Source organism: Panthera leo, chromosome E3 (genome assembly GCF_018350215.1).
Source record: "Panthera leo isolate Ple1 chromosome E3, P.leo_Ple1_pat1.1, whole genome shotgun sequence".
Classification (NCBI taxonomy): domain Eukaryota; kingdom Metazoa; phylum Chordata; class Mammalia; order Carnivora; family Felidae; genus Panthera; species Panthera leo.
Genome location: NC_056694.1, coordinates 647,154 through 671,431, shown reverse-complemented (window position 1 = coordinate 671,431; position 24,278 = coordinate 647,154). Strand labels below are relative to the sequence as shown.

Below are 24,278 nucleotides of genomic sequence, written 5' to 3'. Positions count from 1 at the left end.
CCTCGGCTGCTGCGAGGGAGTCACGGGCAGGGGTCGCCTTCCTCCGGGAATGGCCTGGACTCGCTGTGCCTTACGGGGCTCTGTGTTTGACGCCTGGGGGTCTCCCAGGGGGTGCAGGACAGGTGCACGTGGCCCCTGGCAGTGCACTGTGGTCCCCGGGCCCCCAGCGCATCGTACCGCCTGCCTCTGATTCTAGACGCCCTCGTGGGCGCCTGGCGGTCAGCATCTCCACGTACGCCGGCCGGCTTGTCTGCGTACGTGCTCCACAGAGACGTCCACGCAAATCCTTTACCAATTTTTTGGGTGTCTGGGTGGCTCAGTTTGCTAAGCGTCCGACTTCGGCTCAGGTCGTGATCTCACGGTCCGTGGGTTCGAGCCCCGCGTCGGGCTCTGTGCAGCTCAGCGCCTGGAGCCCGCTTCGGATTCTGTGTCTCCCTCTCTCTCTGACTCTACCCCTCTCACACTGTCTCTCTTTCTCTCTCAAAGATGAATAAACATTAAAAAAAAAGAAATGTATATTCTTGAAGAGCTGTATACGTATATATTTCTTATGACTGAGGTGAAAACCACGTAACAGAAAACCCACCGTTTTATTTTATTTTTTTACATTTATTTATTTATTTCGAGAGAGAGAAAGAGAGCACGAGCACGAATGGGGGAGGGGCAGAGAGAGAGAGAATCCCTAGCAGACTCCACGCTGTCAGCACAGAGCCCGACGCGAGGCTCGGACTCATGAACTGTGAGATCATAACCTGAGTCAGAATGAAGAGTCTGACACGTGACTGAGCCGCCCCAGCGCCCCCCAAACCCGCCATTTAAAAAAAAAATTTTTTTAACGTTTATTTATTTTTGAGACAGAGAGAGACAGAGCATGAACGGGGGAGGGTCAGAGAGAGAGGGAGACACAGAATCCGAAACAGGCTCCAGGCTCTGAGCTGTCAGCACAGAGCCCGACGCGGGGCTCGAACTCACGGACCGCGAGATCATGACCTGAGCCGAAGTCGGACGCTCAACCGACCGAGCCACCCAGGTGCCCCTAAACCCGCCATTTTAAAGGGAACAGTGTGATGGCGTCTGCCACGGTCACGTTGTCTGTTTCCAAGTATTCCCGTCACGTCCAAGGACCCAGTGCCACCGGCCCCGCGGCCACGCGCCGTGCCCTTCTCGCCCGGCTGCTGTCAGCACGATGCTTGCACTCTCTCGATGGCGTCCTTTGGAGCACAGTTTTTTTTTTTTTTTTTTCCCCAACGTTTTTTATTTATTTTTGGGACAGAGAGAGACAGAGCATGAACGGGGGAGGGGCAGAGAGAGAGGGAGACACAGAATCGGAAACAGGCTCCAGGCTCCGAGCCATCAGCCCAGAGCCTGACGCGGGGCTCGAACTCACGGACCGCGAGATCGTGACCTGAGCTGAAGTCGGACGCTTAACCGACTGCGCCACCCAGGCGCCCCTGGAGCACAGTTTTTAATTCTGAACTTCCACTGTTGTCTCTGGTTGTTTGTGCTTCTGGAAAGACATCTGGGAAACCACGTGTTAACGGGAGACATTAATGGGAGATTTCCTCCTGTGTTTTCCTAACATGATTTTTAAAATTATACCCTGGTTCTTATCTACTATTTTTACTGTTTAATTTTGGAAATCACAGCTTCAGTTCAGCTGGAAGTTATGTCACTGAAAGGCTGCGTCCAGCCATACTTTTTCTCCAATGGTTTCTGCGTTTCCTGCCCCCACTGATGATCAGCCAGTGGACGCCCCTCGCTGATGTGAGATGGCCGTTAATCCATCCTATTAAATTCACTTAATATCAGTCTTAGATTCTAGCGGATCGATTTCTGGATCTTTTATTGGTTTCGTTGATTAGGCTTTCTAGTCAGTAACAGGTTTTAATATCTGGTAGGAAGAGTCTTCATTTACAGAATTTTCTAGAATATTTTTTCTTGTTAATCGTATTTTTTTTTAATTTTTTTTTTAACGTTTTTTATTTATTTTTGAGACAGAGAGAGACAGAGCATGAACGGGGGAGGGGCAGAGAGAGAGGGAGACACAGAATCGGAAGCAGGCTCCAGGCTCTGAGCCATCAGCCCAGAGCCCGACGCGGGGCTCGAACTCACGGACCGTGAGATCGTGACCTGAGCCGAAGTCGGACGTTTAACCGACTGAGCCACCCAGGCGCCCCATTGTTAATCGTATTTTTTAAAATTTTTTTTAAGGTTTATGTTTTGAGAGAGACAGAGAGAGAGTGAGCGAGCATGAGCCAGGGAGGGGCAGAGAGAGAGGGAGACACAGAATCCGAAGCAGGCTCCAGGCTCTGAGCTGTCAGCACAGAGCCCGACGTGGGGGTTGAATCCACGAACCGTGAGATCATGAGCTGAGCTGAGTTGGATGCTTAACCGACTGAGCCACCCAGGCGCCCCTCCCCTGCTTGTTAACTTTAAAATCAACTTTAGAACCATTGCTAGCTTTAAAAACTGCTATTCCTAGGGGCGCCTGGGTGGCTCAGTCGGTTGGGCGTCCAACTTCGGCTCAGGTCACGATGTACCAGTCCGTGAGTTCGAGCCCCGTGTCGGGCTCTGGGCTGATGGCTCGGAGCCTGGAGCCTGCTTCCGATTCTGTGTCTCCCTCTCTCTCTGCCCCTCCCCCATTCATGCTCTGTCTCTCTCTGTCTCAAAAATAAATAAAATGTTAAAAAAAAATTAAAAAAAAAAACTGCTATTCCTATTTTGTTTTTGTTTTTGTTTTTGACAACTTCCAAAAGCGCATAGATTAACAGAAGGAGGCGGCATGTTCCCACCCCTTCCAAGCACGGGTCTCTGTGCGCAGTTTTGTGCTCATCCCTCAGGAGCGTGTAAGTTTTGTCTTGTGGAGACTTTGAGCATTTCTTGTGAGGCTGCTTCTTGGCTGAGGTTTCGGGTACATAGAATTCTGATTTCAGAATTCTAATTTGGTACCAGCCTTTTGCTCAAGTGTCTTACTGTTGGTGGTATTTTCCAGTTGAACCACTTGGGTCGTCCATGGTCACGACCCAGTGGTCCCCAAAGCTCCATGCTGTTAGAAGAAAGGCTTTCCCTGGAGGCTTCGGGAAGGAGGCAGGATTGGAACACAAGGGATTTCCTTTGCTCCCCTTGTCCTCAAGGCCACTGTGCGGTCAGGCCCCTCTGGCCCCTTCCCTGCTCCCCACACCGGCCCTGGGATGTCATCCAACACCAGCACGCCAAGCACCCTCCTCAGGGCCTTTGCACCTACTGCCCACCCACACTGCCCGTGTCAGTGCCCTGCTCCCCACTCCTGACTCCTGCTGTCCGTCCGCCTCGGGGGACACGCACTTTGCTGCCCCGGGCCAGTCTCCATCTCTGGGGCCCTCGCTGTGTCCAGTTCTCGAGGGCCGCCTGCCCGTGTGGGTCAGATGAGTGGACGGCGGGCCTCGCGTGAGGCAGGGACGGGGCACCTCGGGCGGAGGGCACAGCGCTGCCGTCCCGGGGGATGTATGCAGGGCCCGGCCTCTCTGCCACCCTCCCCAGCACCCCTTCTACCCGGAAGTGCAGGTCCTGTCCCCGCGGCCACTGCGAACCACCTTCGCTGGGACAGGAGCGGCTGGGGATCAGCCGGCCCGGCCCCGGCCTCCGGGAGCACTGACCCTGTCCTCTCTCCACAGTTCATGGCCTCCCATGGAAATGACGCTGCGAGAGACGCGTATGAGTCCAAAGTGCCTCCCTTCTACTACCGGCCCACGTCCTCTGATTGCCAGTAAGTCGCCGAGCGGTTTTGTCTGGGGCTGGAAGACCGGAGGGGGGCGGGTGTGGGCCCGGGCCGGTGGCTGGGCGGTGGGGTCCTTGCTGGGGGCCCTCGAGCGCCCCCGGAGGTCTGAGGAGGATGCTGAGAAGCTGCATCTGTGCGACCGCCTGTCTCAGGGTGTCCCCCTGTCCCCCCACCCAAGCCAGTCATCCCCTCCCCCGGCGTAGCTAGACCTCCCTGCATTCCCTCCCTCCCTGGGCATCGCCGCCAGGGACGCCTCGGCCCTCTGCTCCCAGCACAGGCCTGGCCCTGGGGTGCCGCCCAGACCCGCCCCCCACCAACCGCCTCCCCTCGTCCACGGTGGCAGCCACAGCTCGGAACGAATGGCCCTCTTTTGACAAGGGTGTTCCTGGGGGCCCAGAGGGGTTGGGTGAGTTTCTCAGGGTGACACAGATGCCAGCAGACGAGCTGGAACCAGCACTTGGGACGTGGTCTCTATGCTGGGGAGCCCTGTTCCCATGGGGGCAGGTGGGAGACCTCGTGGCCACTTGCCTGGGGGTGAGCTGCCCTTTCTTGGAAAGGAAGGTGGGGACCTGGCCCACCCACCTCCCGGGCCGGTGATATGCTGTTGGCTGCGGGTCTCTGGGGACAGGACGCCTTGCCAGGGACCCACCCCCATGCAGACACCGTGTCACATCCCGAGACCCCACTGCTTCTGGGCTCCCGGGGAAATCTGGACCCTGAGGCCACGCCAGGCCATTCATGTCCCAGTATGAATCAGCGAGGCCGGACAGCTATTTGTGAGACGTGATTTTATCGCCCCGGCCACAGGCTGCCCTGTGGTCTGGTTATTTGCATGTGTCCCCATATGTCCCTTCTGTCTGAGTGTATGACAAGGGACAGACTGGAACACGGGCCACGCCCTTGCCAGGACATGCTCACAGAGACCATCCCTGCCCCTTGCTGGGGCAGTGTGGTCAGGACCCATCAGGTGACCGGGCGTCCCAGGGTGGTGAGCGTGCCGACCCGGGGCGGGCCTTGCCTTCCGGAAGCTTCCGCCAGGCGGAGGTTTGTGGGAGCCGAGCCTGCCCTGGCCCCCACACTCTGTGGGTGTTCGGGTCTGCCCAGGCCAAGCCCCAGAGGCCCAGGAGGGTGCAGACATCTGCAAGGGTGAGGTCCCAGCCCCTCGTGGGGAAAGCTGGCCAGGGAGGTGTGGCAGCTGACCCACCAAGCTCCCTGTGGACAGCCGTGCAGCGGCAGGAGGTGTGGTGGAATCCCTTTGTAAACCGTGGGGATTCAGATGTGCACACTGCGGAGACAGGGAGCCTCCCAGGTGTCGTGAGGATGGCCTGGGGGGGGGGCGGGGGTGTCCCCCTGCCCGGGGCACGGGGCCCGTGAGGACCCGTGCTCAGAAGGCCTGCGGATCAGGCCGTGTTAGTGTCAGGCGGTGACTCAGAGGGGGCGGGACCCAGTTCCCTTCCCGTGTCTGCCCCGCTGGCCTGGCATTCGGTCCTCACACGGCGGGAAGAAGGTCGCCAGGGCCCTCCCGGTTTTCCCTCTGCTGTCAGCCGGCCCCTGGCTTCCTGTGACGTGGGTTCAGCAGGCAGCCTCGGCGGAACCTGGAGGAACCCCCGAGCCCTCAGCGGGCAGGGTGCCCGGCTGGCAGGGGCCCCGTGCTGGCTTCCGGGGGCCAGGGTGACGAAACACCGGGTGTTCAGCTTTTGCAACAGAAATTCACTGTTCCCACATCCTGGAGGTCGAGGTCGAGGTGCCTGTGGGGTCCCCTGAGCCCCCTCCTCGGCTTGTACGTGGCCGTCCTGTGTCTGTGCAGACTCCCCCCACCCCGAGGGCGCCCCGACTCCGGGGCGACCTCATCATGACCCGTTAATCCATCCACATGGGGGCCAGTCTGCAGTGTCGGTTAGGAACCAACGTCTTTTCATGGGTGGGGGACACAGTTCATCCCTTAATGGCCTCTGAAACCAGGCGGATGAAACGACAGGAGGTCTGGGTCTGCTGTGGGGAGGGCGGAGGGCACGGGGCAGGCGGGGAGGCGGCGAAGCCTGGCCGCCCTCAGCTCCCGAGAACGCAGAGCAGGTCTGGGGTTTCATCAGCGGCCCGAGACGGGGTGTGGGCACTGCCTCCCTCGTCGCCGGGCCTCACGTATAGCGGGAACCCCGTCGCTGCCGGCTTTCCCTGGTGCGGGAGGCCGGGCCAGATGGCCTCCGGAGGGCGGGGCCCCCTGCCGCGACACCCTGGCCGTGGGGTCCCCGGGGGCCGAGCGGTCCGGGATGTGCCTGCCAAGCAGCGCGGGGACCCCCTCCCGTGCCTGCTCCCAGGGCTTAGTCCCGCTGTTGCCGCCGGGAGCCTCTGTGCCGGGCCCGGGGAGGCCCCCGCACGCGGCAGGAAGGGCCTCCGAGCCCGAGGGCCGTGCCGGGGTCCCAGACGTGTCGTCGGATGGCCCCTTCCGAGGGGGGTCGGGCCCCAGGGGCCGCAGGGCGAGGAGGGCGAGGAAGCCGCTGCCTCGCCCGGCGGAGGGGCCGCGAGGGCCGTGGGCGCCGGGCCGTCTGGCAGGACCCACCACGGGCATGAGCGGGCGCTCTGGGCAGACGGCCCTCTGCCGCCTCTGGGGCAGCCCTCCCGGGGGGCGGTGGGCGGTGGGCGGGGGTGCACCTCGAGGGCCGGTGGACGGAAAGGAATGACGCCCCGGTGGGGCTGACCCAGACAGCCTCGTACCCGCCCGATTCCGTGCGGAAGTGGACTGTGGTTGGGGGCTGGGGGGGGCGCTGGTGGGCACGGGGGTCCTCTTGGGGGTGACGGCGGCATAACCTTGGAGAGGCGCCGTGAGCTGCCAGAATTAGCGCTTTCGGTGGTCGCGTTACGGCCACGTGAGTCAGAGCCAATTTTTTAGGTTTTTTTTTTTTTTTTTTGTAATCTCTGCCCTCAGTGCGGGGCCTTGAACCCACAACCCCGAGATCAAGAGTCGCAGGCTCCTCCGGCCGAGCCAGCCAGGCGCCCCCGGGGGCCATTTCTTGTTTTCTCAGGAGGAGGTGTTAGTGGCAGACCTGTCTGACCAGCAAATGATTTTGAAAATCAAAGCGGGCGGCCCTTCGGCCCTGCCGTCGGCAAGGGTGGACACGCGCGCTCTCAGTGGCCGCGTGGCCGTGGGGTGCCAGGGGCCCCCACGCCCCGCGGTCCCGCTCGGCCCGGGGCTTACTCTGCCCTCCCTCCCCAGGCTCCTGCGGGAGCAGTGGATCCGGGCCAAGTACGAACGGCTGGAGTTCACCCACCCGGAGAAGCAGGAGCCGTACTCCGCAGGTAAGAGTGCGCGTGTCCCTCTGTGTCTCTCTCTGTCCTTATCTCTCTGTCCCTGCCTGTCTCTGTGTCTCTCCTCCCTGCCCGAGGCGCTGGCAGGCCTAACTGGTCTGGCCCGTGTCCGGTCCTCCTGACACTGAGCTGGGCGGCCCGGTGCTCGGACCCCATGGTCACCCACAGCACAGCTCCGACGGGGCTGGCGCCTCGGGGCCGCGGCGGGCACCCGAAGGGTGACCAGGTGCTGGTGGGAGGGGAGTGACGGACTCGGCCTGGGTGGGGCCGGGGCCGGAAGATGGGGCAGGGGTGACGGGAGGGGCCCTGCTGGGTTCCGGAAGTGAGGGGTGCGGGCACCAGACCGGTCCACGGCCGGAGCGCGTGGGTCCATCCCAGGCGCTGAGGTCCACGAGGGCCAGGTCCCCCCTGTGCCTCCCACCGCGGCCGCGGGGCCGGCCGGGAGTCCTCTCTGCCCGTAGCTGCCGCCGCCGCCACCGTTCCCCTCGGGAAGCGTCCCCAGCATCTCGTGCGTGTGTGAGACAGGCCAGGAGCAGGGGGTCCTCAGGAGGGACACACCAGCGGCCCCGAGCCCGTGGCCCCACAAGGCCACAGCCGTGCAGACGGTCGCCTCTCCACCGGACCCCGCGGGGCTGGCGGAGGGTGCTGGCGTCCCGATGTCAGGGCCCACGCGGGCCGTGGGCAGCCCCCGCCCGGGTCCTCACCAGGCCCCCCCTTGGGGCAAGGCCACGTTCCAAGTCACGTGGGAGGTGCTGGTGCACGGGCCTCAGAGGTCGGCCTCGGGGACCGACCCCCCACAAGCCTGGGGACCCAGAGGAGCCGGAACCACAGCCCCACACGGCCTCTGGATCTCACCCGCTCACCACAGAGGCCTCCCCGGTGCCCCACACGTGCCCTCCTGGGTCTCCCAGGCGGGGGCCTCCAGGGGCACCAGGCCCCGCAGCTTCTGGTGCCCGGCTGGCTGGATGCCCCGGACCCCAAGCCGGCGCAGTGCTCTGCTGAGACGGAGGGAGTGGCCCCCCACCCCAGCCCGGCGTCCAGGGGGTAGGGCAGGGGCACCTGGGGGGCCGGCAACCACTGAGGAGTCCCGGCCCTGTGGTTCCTCGTCGGGCGCCCCTCCCCCAGTCCTGTGAGGAGCACCAGGGGATTCCCGGGAGCACTTCCTGCCACAAGAGCACTTTCTCGGGCCCAGGGGATGACACACCCACTGGCCACCCGAATGCAGTTTAGCCGGGCCCCTCGGAGGGGGAGGAAGGGAGACGCGGGGCTCGGGGAGGCCTCCAGCCCCGGGGGCCCGGTGAGGCCCGGGCACAGCAGAGGCGAAGCCGTGGCCGCCCTGCAGCTCGGAGGGGCCGTGGCGGGAGCCTGCGCCCCCAGTAGGAGGTGGGGCCGGCCGGTGACCACCACACGTGGCCCCGGGAGGAAGGGCTCGGCACAGTTGTGTGAGGGGACGTGGGCGCCAAAGGTGCCACAGGGGAAGCCACGCCCGTGAGCCCACGGAGGGACGGGCCAGGGAGGGAGGGCCGGGCCCCGGGCGGACTCCCGGCGGAGCAGGTGTGGACGGGCCCACGGCGGGGCTGAAACCCTCGGGGGCTGGAGGAGGGGCGGGGTTGGCACGTCCCCCAGCGTCTTCCCGTGGGGTCGGATTAGGACGGAGGGAAAGGGTGTCCCTGGCGGAGAAGTGCCGGACCCGCCTAACCCGCGGCAACCAGGCTGGACGGGGCCCCGGTGCACGGGCAGCGTGGCTTCCGTGGCCTTCTGGCCGAAGACATAAAGCCTCTGCTCCGCCTCGGGGAGACCCCAGACGGACCTGCGTGGGGGGCCCTGACCCGAAGAGCTGACCAGCGCTCTTCGAAGATGTCAAGGTCACGGCCTGCAGGGAAGACCGAGAAGCTGGTGGCGCCTTTGGGCATCGTAGGGCTGTGGGGACTCGGCAGGGCCGCCGAGAACGGGGTAGTTCATAGTGCCCTGCGGTCGCCAGGTGTGGAGTGGGCCCTGGGCTCCCGCCGGGTCACGCGCAGGCCAGGCACCGCCTGGTGTCTGGGAGCGAGGGGCGAGGGGCGAGGGGCGGCCACACGGCCCGGGCTCCGGACGGACCCTGGACGGACAGGCACCAGGCTGGCGCTCCCCGCCCTTGGACAAGGTCGCGGGCATGTAGAGATAGGGTGTCTCCACCTGCCCCACCCCAGCTCGCAGGGGTGACCCTGGTGACGGCTGCCTCCCCACCCTGTGCCCCGCCTCGAGCCAGGGCTTCAATGGCCGCCTTTCACTGGGAGGACAATGCCCCCTGTTGTCCAGAGGGCCTGGCTGCCCAGGCCGCCCCCAGTCACCGACAGACACAGCACTTCCTGCCTAGGCTTCGGACCCCGTTCCTGCCGGGGCTGGGGGCGGGGGGGTGGTTCGCCCCGTCTCCCTGTGTCCCCTCCTGTCTGTGCAAAGCAGGGCCGGTCCCCAGTTTGCACCCCGCCCCGCCTTTGTCCTCACTGTCACAGGATGAGCCAGGGGCTCCCTGTGTGACAGAGCCCATCCCCCCGTGCCTCGGTTTCCCCATCTGTGTAGCGGGGAGGACACAGTGCTCAGCGCGGGGTCGTTGTTAAGCATCAAATGGCGTTGCATGCGGGGCAGCCAGTGGGCCTGAGGCATCCCTGGGGTGGTGGCTGGTGGGGTCCCGTAGAGTGAAGGTGCTCGGGGGGGGGGGTCTGTCTGGGAGGGGGCAGGCTGACGGGCCCCTCACCCCCGCACCGACGTGGATGCGAGCGGGCCCCCACGGGGCTCGGGACCGTTGGCTGCTCCCTCGAGTATGTTGTACGTGGGGATCGGGGTGTGCGGCGTGTGGAGTTGGCCACGCGGAAGGCTGTGCTGGTCCCCCAGCGGGGCGGGGAGGGCTGCGGGAGCAGGTGGGGAGACCGGGGGGCTGGCTGGGGCAGCAGGGAGAGGGGGGCAAGGGGGGCCAGGCCTGGGACCCTGCGTCAACCTCTCGGGGTCTAGAACTTACGGGCCGGGAACCAGGTCTTGGCCCTTCTCGGGAGGAGGCTGCCGTGGGCCTCCGATTCCCTGGTGCCTCCCGGGCCCTGTCTCTGTGCCCAGAGAACACCTCTCCACCGGGCGTCTCCCGTCCTGGGAGGGCCGCCCCGGGTCTGGGCACGGGAAGCCACGTGTCCCGGCTCCAGTTAAGAAATCAAAGATACAATCCACGTATAAGCTCCGTGCCCGTGAAGGGGACAGTTCTGTGAGCCGTGACAAAGGCAGATGCGGGACACTCCCGATCAACCAGGACCCTGCGGGCCATCGCCGGCCTCCCCTCCCGGCCCCCGCTCTGCCCCGGAGTCACTACGTGGAGCCAGTGACGTGGCACCTCTGGAGTGTGGCGTGACACGGCCGACACTGGCCCGCGCTGCGCCCGTCCCCGGCGCTCCTTCCCGCGCAGAGCAGTGTCGTGTGCGCGGACGAGTCCCCGGCTTGTGTCCGGTTGCAGCCGCCGCGAGCGTTGTGCTCAGGCTTTCACGGGAATGTGGTTTCCGTTCTCTCTGCGTCGTGTGAGAAGCGCGTGGCGGTTCCCCGTCCGCGTCAACGAGCGAGCGGCTCTGCAGCCCCTGCGGCCGAGGCGGGGCCCAGCACCTTCTCCCCGCACGTCCAGCCCCGGGCGCCGGCCCGCCCTGGGGATGGTCCGTTCCTCTGGTTTGCTCGGGCCGCCCCGGGGGGGGGGGGGGGGGGGGGGGGGGGGGGGGGTGAGCAGCGGTGTCCCCTGGGGGCCCGGCACCTTCTCCCCGCACGTCCTCCTGGCGCTCCACGCGGGGCTTCTGGGGAGAGGCAGCGAGTGGGGCCGGGAGGTGGGCTGGCCGGTCCGGCTTCCCAGGGGGTGGTGGGGCCCGGCACACAGTAGGCGCTTAGTAAATGCTGAGTGAACCATCTGGCCTCTGCCCCGGGGCTGGTCAGCCCTTGGGAGTAGACAGTCTCCCCGCTCAGCCCAGCTCCGGGGGTGCGCGTCCGCAGGGCACCCTGGGCCCCGTGCCGCCTGGAGAGACCCCTCTGGCAGGGGTGTGGGGAAGGGTGGGGCATCGACACACCCCAGGCTGTGTAGGCGTGCGGCACGATGGCCAGGAGCCCCGGAGCCTGCAGGGGGCTAGAACCCCGGGGTGTGGCCCCGGGTGTGGGGGGCGGGCGTCCTTCCCCGGCCAGGGCTGGGCAGGCCTACCCCACGGCAGGGCCGGGTGCGAACACGGCCGGCCGCTGGCTTCGGGCTCCGGGCCAAAGCGTCCTGCTGCTGGGGCCAGTCAGGGACCCCGGCCAGCGCCCGTCCGAAAATACTGCCGCTGCTAGAATTAGGCCTCCTGGCGGCTGGCCGTCGGGACCCACGTGGCCCGGGAGCCAGAGCGGTTTGGGGCCCGTGCTTGCTGCCCCCCCCCCCCCCCCCACCACTTCCAGCAGGGCCTGGGCCTGCAGGAGTGTGGGTCGCGGGCGCTGCTGCCACCTGCTGGGCCCGGCGGGCAAGGCGGGCGGGCGGGCCGGGCCGCGGGGGTCCTGCTGCGCCGGGAGCCACAGCCCCGAGCCGAAGGTCAGCCAGCGCTCCATGCCTCTGGGCCTGTTTCCCCTCCTGCACGAGGATAACAGCGCGGAGGGCTTTCTGGGGACCGAATGGGGCCGTGTGTGTCGGGGGCCCAGCCGGAGATGCTGGTGGGGACCGTCCTTGCAGGTGTGGGGGCCCCACCTGCCGGGCAGAACCTGTGTTCCGCGCTTCCCGGTGGGTGTAGACACTTGCTCACAAAGACCCAGGAGGCAAGTGCACTTGCAGCTTTGCCCTGGGTGGCTGTTCGTTTAGTCAACAGACATTCACGGTAGGGCCCTGTGTGGGCCTGGGGACGTGGTGGTGGCCCTGCTCCCCGGTGCACGCGGTGGGAGGTGCCTGCTGGTGCCGTATGCAGGAGCCTCCGAGTCGGGGGGGGGGGGGGGGGCGGGGAGGGGAGGGGAGAGGCCCCGTTCGGCACTCCGTCCCGGGACAGACTGAGCGGCACCAGCTGCCCCCTCCCCGACGCCAGGCTGCGCCTTTTTCTGGCCACGTGTCTCTAGAGCAGAGAAAATAGCCCCGGTCTCCGTGGTGTCCGGGAGGGGGCTGCCAGGGCCGCAGAGGGGAGGCGCGGTGGGGTCAGGGCCTGGAGGTGGCATCCGAACAGGAGGCGGCCAGGGCTGTCGGGCTCTGGGGGGTGCTGAGCGGGGCGAGGGGCCGGCACGAGCAGCCCCGGGCCCGGCCGCCTCCTCCTCCCGTCCCGGACCAGCCTCAGACGGCCCCGCGCGTGGCTGACGGCCCAGGGGGGCGGCCGGACGTGAGCCCCAGGGAGCCCCCCGCACCCGGGGCAGAACAGGTGGAACCGTGGGGCGATTCGTCCCGGAACCCACAAGCCCTGACCGCGGCCGGCAGCCCCGCCGTGGAACGCGCCCAAGGACGGCAGGCGCCCGGAGCCGCGGTCGCACCGGGTGGGCCCCACCCAGCAAAAAGGAAGGAGCCGCGCACGGTCCGCACACGCGCTGTCGGGGGAAGGCACAGCCGGGCGCCGGACCAGGTCTTGAACAGGCGAAGTCAACGGGAGTGAGGCAGGAACGAAAGAGAAGGGGGCGTCTGGGGGCAGGAGCGTGCACGGGAGGGGGCAGCGTTCCCTTCCAAAAGCTGCCGCAGCGGCCGGCCCAAACTCGCGTGCCTCAGGACGACACAGACTGGCGGTCCCGCGGATCCGGAGGGGAGGGCCGCAGCCTGGGTCCGGGGGCCGGAGAGAAGGCCAGGGCGGGTCCGCTCCCGCATCTCCGCGGTCGCCCGCCTGCAAGGACCCTCGTGATGACCTCGGGCCCTCTGGACAATGCAGGACGCTCGCCCATCCCCAGAACCCCCTCACGCCTGCGGTCCCGAGGACTCCGCGGTGGGTACCTCGGGGCTGCCCGGCGCGGGCGGCCCCACAGGCGTCTCCACAGGGGCCCGTGGGCCTGCGCACGGGGCCGCACCGCACCCCTTCCGTGTGTTTATTATGCCTCCAGGAAGAAAAAGGAAAGATGGCCCAAACGGCAGGCAGCAGCGGGCAGCGTGCTGGGGAGGGGTGGTCTCGGGCCCCTGCACCGTGGGCCCGTCTGGCCCGCGCGCACCCAGCTTCCCAGCCCAGAGGCTGACGGGTCTCCTGGCGAGGGGCGGGACCATGCTCTGTGCGGGTCAGGACGATGGCCTTGGCTGTGGTCCACTGTGACCCTCTGACCCTTGCCCTCTCTCCCCCCCAGGATACCGAGAAGGCTCCCTCTGGAAGCGAGGCCGGGACAACGGGCAGTTTCTAAGCCGGAAGTTTGTGCTGACTGAGCGAGAGGGGTCCCTGAAGTATTTCAACAGAAATGATGTGAGCTGGGCCCAGGGTCTGTCGTGGCTGCACGTGGTCCCCAGCTGCCCGCACGCAGTTCCCGGAAGCCACACTGCCCCTCCCGTGGGGATGGGGATGCCCGCCCCCCTCCCCCCGCCCCCGTCCACCTCAGTGTTCCCTGGGGCCAGGCCTGGGTTGGCAATGCCAGGAACAGAACCAGCGAGCCCTTCCCTGCTGGGCACGCCCGGGCGGCGAGCAGGGGAGGGGCAGGTCGAGCCCTGCCCCCACCCAGACCAGTTCCAGATCAGAACGTGGCCCCGTGACACAAAGAGCCGAGGGTACGGTTGCCGGCCCCCCAGGCAGAGAGGAAAGCCAGGCTGGCGGGACGGGAGCGGTGTGGGGGACCGTGCCCGGCCTTGCGCAGGGGGCACACGGGACAGAGGCGCTCAGCGCCAAAGGAGCAGAGGAGGGTCCACCTAGGTGCCAAGCGCCAGTTGCCGTTGGCTTACGGGTCAGGGAAACCAGGTCCAGAGAGGGTAAGCACCTTGCCCAAAGCCACAGAGCACAGCCAGCGCCCACAGGACCGCACTGCCCGCTCCCCCGCCCACCCGGAGCTAAGGCGAGGCCTTGCTTCCAGGCCAAGGAGCCCAAGGCCGTCATGAAGATCGAACATCTGAACGCCACCTTCCAGCCGGCCAAGATCGGCCACCCCCATGGCCTGCAGATCACCTACCTGAAGGACAACAGCACCCGCAACATCTTTGTCTACCACGAGGACGGGAAGGTGGGTGCCGGGCTGCCCTCGTCTCGGGAGAGCCCCGCCCCCACGGCGAGCGCGGAGCCAGCTGGGCCCTCGTGGGGGATGGGACCCGGAGGGGCCCACACGGAAGAGGGCCACGGTCTGGGGGCGTGTGCGCGGCGTCCTGCTCCGTGGCCGTCCCCCCGCCTCCCACCCTGCACCTCTGCAGCCTGAGGGTGGAGGGAGCTCCCTGCAAACACCTCGGGGTCTGTCCTTTTGGCCACTGGGGGATTCTCATCATTGTTCTTTGGATTTTGTCCCACGTTTGGCTGCAGACCACGTGCCCGTGGTTTCAAGGGCAAAACGTGTCTGTGAGGCTTCAGACACAAGCACCTGGCAACCACCTGTCAACAACCTTTTCTCCTTTTATTGCGTTAAAATGCACATTCTCACGTTTAAGCATTTGCTTCCGGGGTATTAGGTACATTCGTTGTTGTGAAGCCGGCCCCCCAAATCGGTCTCCAGAACGTCCCATCTCCCCATAGTGACCCTGACCCGGCCCCCCTGCCCCGCCGTCTGCTCTGTGAGTCTGACCACTCCAGGACCTCGTGTGAGTGGATCCCGGTGTCGTGTTCTCCTGCGTCTGGCTCGAGTCACTCAGCACCACAGCCTCAGGGCTGTCCACATGGTAGCGGGTGTCCTTGCTTCCTTCCTTTCCGAGGCCGAGTGGTCGTGTGGATGGACCACCTGTGGTTTATCCCTTCCTCCTCCGACAGACCCTTGGGTGGCACCTGCTGGTGGCCGTGAACGCTACTGCTGTGAACGTCGAGGTAGCGACACCTGAGACCCCGCGTTCAGTGTTTGTGATTATACAGCCGGGAGGGGAATTGTGGCATCGCGGGGTCACCGTTTCGTTTCTTGAGGAACCACCACACTGGTTTCCGTGGCAGCGGCGCCACTCGGCATCGCCGTAAGCAGGGCACGCGGCTCGTTTCTCTGCGTCCTTGCCAGCACCGGCTCCTGGTTTCTGATTCTGGCCGTTGTGACGTGTGAGGGGCCGATCACAGCGGTTTTGACCCGCGTCTCCCTGATGATGCGTGACGCTGCTCGGGGGGAGGGGCACCTGCACGTTGTGTCTGGAGAAATGTGTACCCGGTTCCCATTTTGCCCGTTTTGGAATGAGGTGGGTGGTCCGTTGCCGAGATGTAGATTTTCTGTATGTTCTGGATGTGACGCCCTTATCGGGTGATCTGAAAACATTCTCCCGCCTGTGGGTCCCTGTTACTCTGTGGAGAGTGTCATCTGAAGGACGCGAGTTCACAATTTGCAAAAAGTCCAACTTGTCTCTTGCTGCCTGTGCCTTCGGGGTCACGTCAGCACGATCATGGCCGTGTCCGACGCCACGAAGCTTCTGCCTGTGTTTTCTTCTAAGATCTGTAGTGACCAGTCTTACCTTGTCCTTGATCCACTTGGAGTTCATTTTTGTGTGTGGTGTGAGGTAAGGGTCCAACTTCATTCTTCTTCATGAGGACGTCCACTTTTCCCAACACTTGGTTGAAAAGACTGTCCTTTCCCCTGTCGGGTGGTGGTGGCGCCCTTTCTCAAAAAATAACGTAACTGCTCCCTGGGCTCTCGGTTCCGTCCCATTGGTTTGTGTGCCAGGTAATTTGGATTGCTGTGGCTTTGCAATAAATGCTGAAATTAGAAGGGTGACTCTCCCATGTTTGTTTTTTAGAACTGTTATGACTCAGGTTCCCAGAGCTTCTGTACGAATTCTGGCAGATGCATTTTATCCACCAACTGAGGTGGTGATGTGGTTTACTTTTCCTTTACTCTGTTAATACAATGTATTACATTCATTGATTTCTTGAAAATTCCTTGCGTTTCAGGAATAAATCCCACTCGGTCGTGACGTATAACCCTTAAATATGCTGAATTGTTGGCTAGTATGTGGTGGAGGGTTTTTGCGTCAGTGTTCACATGGGATATCGGTCTGTGGCCATCTTCTATTTTTGTCTGGCTTTGGTATTCAGGGTTGCACTGGCTGCCTAGGAGTTAGGAAGTGTTCCCTCCTCTCCAATTTTTTTGGAGACGTTTGAGAAGGACTGGTGTGGGTTATCCTTGAAATGTTTGGTGGAACAGCAGTGAGGGTGTCAGGACCAGGGTTTTTCTTTGTTGGAAACTTTTAAAAATGTTTATTTACTTTGATAGAGAGACAGAGTGAGTGAACAGGGGAGGGGCAGAGAGAGAGGGGGAGAGAGAAAGAGTCCCAAGCAGGCTCCATACTCCGCTCAGAGCCCGATGCGGGGCTTGACCTAACAAACCGTGAGATCACGACCTGAGCCAAAATCAGGTCAGACGCTTAACATACTGAGCTGCCCAGGCGCCCCTCTTTGCTGGGAAGTGTTGATTCCCGAGGGGGGCTCCTGACTCGTTTACCGGCCCGTGCACACCGTGCGTTTCTTCACGGGTTCGTCTTGGCGGCCTTTCCCCTTCCAGGGATTTATCCACTTCATCTTGGTTCCCCCGTCGTCGGCGACCTTGTTCACAGCGCTGTCTCCTGGACCCTTTGATTTCTGGTGGCAGTGTCCCCGCTTTTGAGTCTGATTTTAGTGGCCCGCGTGTGTTTCTTCGTCCGTCCGGCTCAAGGCTCGCCAACTGCCGTTCGTGTCGAAGAGCCGGCTCTTGTCGGTTTCGCTGACTTTCTCTCCTGCGTTTCTACTCCCTCCGTCATCAAGCTCGCTCCAGTCTCCCTCCCTCGGGCCGGCCTTGGGTCTGGCTTGTTCTTCTTTGTCGGCCTCCTTCCGTTGTCCGTTAGGTCGCGGACCGGACCCCTCCCTTGCGCTTTAACGGCAGCGTTTGCGGCGCCAGACCCGCCTTTGGCACGCTTGGCCGCATCCCGTGTCTTGTGGCGTTTCGCCTTCCCCCATCTCGAAGTGTCTGCTCACCTCCCTCGCGGCTTCTTCTTTGGTCCGCTGGTCGTCTCGTAAAAGTGTGTGGCTTCCACGAAGTCGTGAGCGTTCCACTTTTCCTTGTGTTGACTTCTAACTGCATCCGCCCTGTCGCGGCCAGAGAGGACACCTGGTAGGAGACCGACAGGCGGCCTCACGTGGGGTCGGTCCCGTGCCGCGTCCCGTGGGCACCAGGCCAGAACGCGTCCCGGTCGGCCGGCGCGTGTGGTTGGATCTGGCCGTTTGTGTGAAGTCCTCGTTTCCCGTGTCGGACTCTGCCGTCCGTTACCGCGAGCGCGGTATCGAGCCCCCCGTGTGCTATTCGAGGCTGTTTCTCCCTTCACCTCCGCCGGGTTTTGCTTCGTATGCCGTGACGGTGCGGCACGAGGCGTGAGTGTGTGTCACGTCTTCTGGCCGCACCGAGGACTTACTAACGTGCAACGTCCTTCTTTGTCCCTTGGGACCTTGCTCTGACTTGAGTCTGTTTGTCTGGTGTCCGTGAGACGCTCCAGCCTCCTGGCGGCCGTGTGCACGAATCTCCTTTCCCGCCTTTGACCGCGCCACCCTGCTGTGTCTCCACCTCAGCCGAGCCTCCCGCAGGCGGCACGTGGCTGGACCACGGGCTGTCGTCCAGCCCGCCGTCCCCTGTCTGTGGATCCAAGAGCTTCCCGCGTTCGCCTTTCCCGTGGACGTGGGTAAGGACGGCCTGCCGTCTGGCTCGCGCTCGTCCCGTTGTGCGCGGCCTACGGCTTTGCTGTCCCTCACTTCCCGCGTCCCTGTCCTCTCTCGTGTTGAGCTTCTGTAGTCGAGTGTTGAAAGTCCCTCCCGGTTCCCTTTTGTGTATGTTCTGTGGCTCTTTGTGGTTGCCATGGGGATTCCATCTAACATCCAAAATTTATAACCTCCTGGATCCAATTTATAGTAGCTGAACTTCAGGAACACGCAGAAACTGCTCCTTCACTCGGCCTGGACCACACCCCGTGGCTGCAGATGCCACGGTCTTACCTCTTCGTGCACCGTGTGCCCTGAGGCATAAATAGTCATCCTTTTAAATGCTCTATCTCCTAACGTACGTGTAAAACAAGATATGTAATTACAAACCAGTTACAGTTAAGAGTGGCTTTTAATTACTATTTGTTTCTTTCAAAGTCTTAGTCTAAATCATGTGAAGAACACGACGTATAGTTACAGCCCGTCGTTACAGTAAAACTAGGTTGTGCAACTGCCCCAATACTTCCCTTTCCCGAGACCTTTGTTTCTCCGTGCAGCTTCGAGTTACTGTCTGATCTCAGAGGAGCAGCTCTGTTTCCCCAGCTGCAGGTCCCGCAATAAGGCCTTTATCATGTTGACGCACGTCCCCTCTAACCCTTCGTTTGTATCGTGAACAGATTGTACTTTGTCAAAAGCTTTCTTTTGCTTTTTCTGCATCTGGTGAAACGATCATGCGGTTTTTATCCTTTGTTTTGTTGACGTGACAAACCGTGTCGGTTTGTGACTCTGAGTCACGCTGGCATCCCTGGAATAAACCCACTTGATCAAGGTGAATGATCACTGGATCCGATTTGCTGGTACTTGGTTGAGGATTTCTGTATCTATTTCTCAGAGCTCTTGGCCTGATATTGGCTAACTGTGTTTGGTTTGCTATCTGGGTAATGCTGGCCTCACAGAACAATCTGGAAGCTTTACGTCTATCTTTCGCAGTAATTTGAGAACCGGTATTAACTCTTCTTTAAACATTCGCTAGAATTCACTGCTGAAGCCGTCCGGTCCTGTAATTTGTGTGCTTGGAGATCTCTGATTACCGATTCCGTTGCGTTACTAGTCGCTGGTGTGTTCAAGTTTTCTACTTCCTCATCTGGTTTTGGAAGACTGCACGCAAGGTTACGTGCTATTAACAGGTTGTAGGAGGGACGTGGCTCAAGGCACGTGAGCCAGTCTTCAGCTTCACCCAGAAGCTTCCGCCCTCTCTCTCCTCAGGAGACTGAGACCAGGGCCTTCCTGTACATGCAGCACGCGTCTGCAGCGGTGCCTTCCCCGAGAGGGTTGTGCGCACCTGCTGGGGCCGGGCCCTAGGCCTGGACACAAGGAAGACTGTCTGACGTGGTTCTGCCCTCAGTGAGCAGGTGCACGATTTGTCAGGAGAGACAAGTGGCTAAAATCACACCTACATTGAGAACTGGAAACAGTGACTGACTGCGGGGGAGGGGACTCACATCCCAAGGATGAGGACAGACACTGGGATGGCACGTGCAACGTCCCTGGGGCCAGATGAAACAGGATATGCTGGATAAGCTGACGAGGCTGAGATCGGCAGGAGAGGAAGGGCATGGGCTGGGCCGACCCCGCAGGGCCTGCGGCCACGCTCTGGACTTTCACCTCTATTGGAGGTACAGCGGTGGTTTGCTGGGAAAGTGTCACCGAACTGCCAATGACTCACCCAGCTGTGTGGTTTCAATGATCCGAGGGAGGCCTGACGTGAGGCGGGAGGCCAGCGCCGGGGAGCAGGCAGGAGACGGTGCCTTCTGGTCTCCGGGGCTGGTGAGGAAATGGAGAGCCCAGTGGTCACTGGAAGGGTGAACGGGGTTGTGGGCAGGGCCCAGGTAGAGGTCACGGCCTGGATTGGACGTCCTGTGTAGGAAGGTGGGGGACAGAACAGAAGGGGACACTAGCCGGCCCCAGGGGCAGGGATGGTTAGAGGGTGTGGGATCTGCAGCAGGCAGGCATGGCAGAGGAGGGAGGGGGGCGGCTGTGGCCAAGGCGGGCGCAGGGTGACCCGTGGGCAGGAGTGGGCTGCCCAGCGGTCAGGGAGAGGCGGCCTGATGGGTACCAAGTGCTGGCAGGGGAAGGAGCTGTTTGGGCTCGTCCGAGGTTGGGGCAGATTCCAGCATCGGGGGGGTGGGGGCCCAGAGCGGGGCGTGGCAGCCAGGAGAGGAAGGGGCTGGGGGTCCACCCTGCCCGGTGATGGGGCTCCCCTCCCGCAGAGCAACCCTCTTGCTCTTTCCCTCAGAGGAGAGGGGTGGCAGCCCCGGGTGGGGTTAAAAACAGGCCTCCCTCTGGGCAACGGGTATGCTTTGTAACCGCAGCTCCGTAGGAGAGGAAAGGAGCCGCCCAGAGCCCGGGGCAGGGTCAGCTCAGGGCCAGGGGCCGGCCGGCTCAGACATCGCCACCCCCGCTCTGGGCCGGCTCAGGGCTGCCCCCCCCCCCCCCCCAGCAGGCCTCGCCCAGCACACAGTCTGGGGGGCAGAGCTCACGGCCCAGGCCCACACCAGCCTCTGACCCGCAGGAGATCGTGGACTGGTTCAACGCGCTCCGCGCGGCCCGCTTCCATTACCTGCAGGTGGCGTTCCCGGGCGCCAGCGACGCCGACGTGAGTGGTGGCTGCTCGTGTCTGTTGGAGGGGGTGAGGGGCACAGCCCGAGCCTGGGATGCTGGGCCGGGGGGCCGGCCGAGGGCCCCCATGGACGCTGCTCCTTTCTGCGGGGGCGTTTCAGCTCAGCGGCCATGAGGGTGGGATGGAGGGGCTGGGACACACAGGGGGGTGGGGGGGCGGTGGGGACCGGGAAGGCCCAGGCCTGAGCCTGTCTTCTGCCCCAGCTGGTGCCAAAGCTCTCCCGGAACTACCTGAAAGAAGGATACATGGAGAAAACCGGGCCCAAGGTGAGTCTGACTGGCTGACCTGAGCCGCCGGGGCCTCCTTGGAGGCCAGTGTCTCAGCCTCCAGGGGCTGGGGTGGCCGTGCAGGGTCGAAGGGTCAGCGACACACCTTGGCGAAGATTCACTGTGCTCTCGGCACGCTTCTAATGGGTCATCTTGACCCCAAAACCTTTGTGAGCAGGGGCCCCGTGGACCCAGGACTGTGGGGCTCTGGTTAGCCCTACCCACTCATCCTAGCTAGTGCCAGGTCCTGCCTCGTGCCTTTGCCCCTGTCCATCTGGTACCTGTGCACCCGCCTGGGGCCCCCTTCCCTGCCACATGGAGGCCCGCACGCAGTGACCCCATGGCCCAGACAGGACTCTGAGGCTGAGCCCCAGCTGAGCCCCCAGGGAGGATCAAGATGCACAGAGCAGTGAGGAGGGGAACTGGCGGGGAGGGGAGGAGAGGGGAGGGCACAGAGGTGGGACAGTACAAGTGCAAAGGTCCTGGGGCACCATCTGGCGGACGGAACAGGACGCAGCAAGCCTACAGAAGGCCCGAGTGAAGAAGGGAGACAGGTGGGGGCCCTGCCCTCAGGCTAAGTGACCATTCCCCGGGTTTCTCTCACAGCAAACAGAAGGCTTCCGGAAGCGCTGGTTCACCATGGACGACCGGAGGCTCATGTACTTCAAAGATCCCCTGGTAAGGACGGGCCTTGGCCCGGGTCAGCTGGGCCCTCACGGGTGATGCCTCCTCTCCCACGATGACAGGCCGAGGGCTGCCGGCCACGGGCAGCGGGGAGAACATACGGGAGGGGAGGGCCGCATCCCTGGGGCGTGGGCTGCCCGGCCCCGAGGCTCAGCCCGGCCCCGACCCACAGGACGCCTTTGCTCGCGGGGAAGTCTTCATCGGCAGCAGGGAGAGCGGCTACACGGTGCTGGACGGGCTCCCACCGTCCACCCAGGGCCACCACTGGCCACACGGCATTACCATCGTGACACCGGAGCGCAGGTTCCTGCTGGCCTGTGAGACGGAGTCAGAGCAGCGGGCGTGGATGGAGGCTTTTCGGAAGGTCGTGGACAGACCCATGCTGCCCCAGGAGTACGCAGGTGAGTGCGGGGGGTGGGGGGGGGGGCTGGGGGACCCAACACTTCCTGCGTGGCTCTGACACAGCCGGACGCCTGTCCTTTTCCAGTGGAAGCCCACTTCAAGCATAAACCCTAACAAGAGCTGGTCGTGGAGGCCGAGGGAGCTGGACTCACGGGAAACGCCACCGAAGAGTCAGCAGCCAGAGGGGGCCGGTGATGGAGGACAGGCCTCCTGGCCCCCACCCTCAGGGGCAGCCCTGGACGTGGCCAGGCGGGGCCTGTGCTCTAGCCACTAAGACTCATTTCTCCGGAGCCTCACTGCAGGCCGGCTGACCTGACCTCTGCCCCCATCATGCTGCTGCCCATGGATGTGACCCTGCCCACCCCCCCACCCCACCCCCCGTCCACTGGACCACCCTTCCTCGGGGCCTGGGCCCAGCCTCCTGGCTCAGGGCAGCCCAGCGGCCCCTCACCAACTCACCCTGCCCCCTGCCCACCAGAGCAGGACCCTGCCCGAGCAGGAGGCTGGGCTGTGGGGACAGCGGGCAGCCTGCATGCCTCCCCTCCGGCCCCTCCTACGTATCCCCTCAACAAGTATTTATTGAGCACCTGCTGTGTGTCAATTGTGCGGTCCTGGGTGCTGGCACGGGGACACCGTCCTCGTCCTCAGAGAGCTGACCTGGCATGTACACGAGGGTCTGGGGGGCAGAGGCCCCAGTGAGCTGTAACACCCCGGGTCGGGGTTTCAGGCTTGCCTACCTGCTGGGCACCTGGATGGGGGAGGAGAATGAAGGGTCAGCTCTGGTCTGCTGCCGCTGGGCACGGACTGGTGACCCACCCCGCCACCTGGAAGACAGAGGCAGAGCTTGCCCCCCGCAGGACCCCAGTGTGCCGTTGGCCAGACGGTAGTTACAGCCGCCAAGCCTCGTCCCCGGGGCGCCCTGGCTCTGCCCACCCTTGGCGGGGGGGGGGGGGGGGGGGGGGGCGGAATGGAGGAGCGTGTGCAGGGCACGGGCTACCAGCTGGGTGATCCGGGTGCCCCTCACCCCTGTCCTGCCTGGACCAGCCCTTGAGGGGACTGGAAAAGAGTCCCCAAGGGAGGGTGTCCTGACCCATCACACCAACCCTCACTTCCTATCCTGAAGTGGCCATTTATGTCAGAGGCTGGGGGGGGGGGGGGGCTCTGGGTCCCAGGAAGATCTACCCACTGGCCTCAGGCACATGGCAGGAAGTGGGGACACCTCCAGGGGGAGGGTGTCCAAGGGCCTCTGCCTGTCCTCGTGGGCCCGGCTCCCACCACCTGTTCTCCCCTCTGCATCCGAGCACACGGCCCGCCAGCTCAGACCCCGGCACGCCCGAACAGGGGGCGCGGCTGCAGGGTCAAGAGGGAGTGCGAGGCTGCACCACGCCCCCCGCCGTCTCAACCCTGACCCTACTGCGCAGAGGCTGCGGGGTAGGGGTCCCCCCAGACAGCTGGGCTGGGGGTGAGGCCAGCCAGAGGTCAGCCAGGGCCACTGCCAGAGTCCCAGAGACCCCACCTGGCCCAGGAGAGACCATCCACTGGCCCTGCTCCTCCCCAGCTGTGCTGCCACACCATAAGCCACCGTCACTGGTCCGTCTTCCCCAAGGAAACGAGGAGGTCTCCTCCAAGGTGGAACGGGTAACCTCGTGGTCCCCTCCCCGAGTGGCCAGCGGCCCAGGCCACAAGTCCTCCGGGACTGGTAGTCTAGACCCTCTCTTGGCCCGGAGGCAGAGGCGTGGTGCCCGTTTCAACAGGAAACAAGTTCACCACTGGCAGGAACAATTTCCGAAACAAGGTAGGAAACTCATGGTCCACAAAGGGCGTCACCGAGCTTACCTCACAGACGTCCGGGTGACGGGCCGCTCGTAGTCCGGGTGCTGGGCTAGAGGCCGGCTCGGGGCTGGCGGTCGTGGTGGCCTCTGCTCCCTCGTGCCGTACGGCAGAGACTTGGGGACACAAGGCCCGCCCGGCTGCAGGCGCCGCTCACAACTGCCCGGTAAAAGGGCCGCACCCGCGGGGGACGCGGGTCTCCGTGTGCTGAGGGTCCAGGCAGACGCCACCACCGGGGGACGTGGGCGCAGGCAGGACAGCAGCTGTACAGGGGTGCTGTGCTTCCCGGCAGAACCGCACAGAAAAACCGCCGTGCCGCTCAAACTCCCCTCACGCCGACTGCACTGGGCGCGCGTTGTAGTTCCGGAACAAACGTCACGGCAGGAGCCAGGCGCCCGTGGTGGGCTTGGACCCTGCACTTCAGAGCCAACCCGTACCACCACCTGCTCCGGAGAGCCACGCCGGGCAGCTGGGGGGGCCCCGGCGTGGCCTGTCCCCACCTCCCCCGCGGCCTGTCTGTGGTGTCTCCACATCTCCGCACGCACCGCCACGTGTCTACACCAGAGCCACGAGACCTGCGACCGGCCGCGCGTGGCCATCCACAGCACCCACGTGGGCACGGT

At 63.8% G+C, this 24,278-nt stretch overlaps 2 protein-coding genes across 2 annotated transcripts in view; one reads left to right on the top strand and one right to left on the bottom strand.

Annotated features, from left to right (window-relative positions):
- Nucleotides 1-22,534, top strand: part of ADAP1 (ArfGAP with dual PH domains 1) — a 52,278-nt gene extending 29,744 nt beyond the window's left edge. Inside the window, exons 3-11 of the mRNA XM_042921204.1 lie at nucleotides 3,654-3,745; nucleotides 6,969-7,051; nucleotides 13,319-13,431; nucleotides 14,030-14,176; nucleotides 20,366-20,449; nucleotides 20,677-20,739; nucleotides 21,346-21,417; nucleotides 21,596-21,824; nucleotides 21,911-22,534. Of these exons, the coding sequence (XP_042777138.1) occupies nucleotides 3,654-3,745; nucleotides 6,969-7,051; nucleotides 13,319-13,431; nucleotides 14,030-14,176; nucleotides 20,366-20,449; nucleotides 20,677-20,739; nucleotides 21,346-21,417; nucleotides 21,596-21,824; nucleotides 21,911-21,939 (912 nt within the window). The 3' untranslated portion in view covers nucleotides 21,940-22,534. The remainder of the gene's footprint in view (nucleotides 1-3,653; nucleotides 3,746-6,968; nucleotides 7,052-13,318; nucleotides 13,432-14,029; nucleotides 14,177-20,365; nucleotides 20,450-20,676; nucleotides 20,740-21,345; nucleotides 21,418-21,595; nucleotides 21,825-21,910) is intronic.
- On the bottom strand, nucleotides 22,490-24,263 carry LOC122209402. Its single transcript, XM_042921205.1, has 2 exons — nucleotides 23,662-24,263; nucleotides 22,490-22,573 (listed from the first exon to the last, which is right to left on the bottom strand). The coding sequence occupies exons 1-2, from the start codon at nucleotides 24,252-24,254 to the stop codon at nucleotides 22,549-22,551; spliced, it is 618 nt and encodes a 205-aa protein (XP_042777139.1). The 5' UTR covers nucleotides 24,255-24,263; the 3' UTR covers nucleotides 22,490-22,548.
- Nucleotides 24,264-24,278: the final 15 nt, after the last annotated feature.

Coding starts and splice junctions, on each gene's coding strand:
- LOC122209402 (XM_042921205.1), bottom strand. CDS start 24,254: ATGGCCACGCGCGGCCGGTCGCAGGTCTCGTGGCTCTGGTGTAGACAC. Junction 22,574..23,661: donor GTCACCCGGACGTCTGTGAG/GTAAGCTCGGTG, acceptor TCCCCCATCCAG/GTGCCCAGCAGGTAGGCAAG.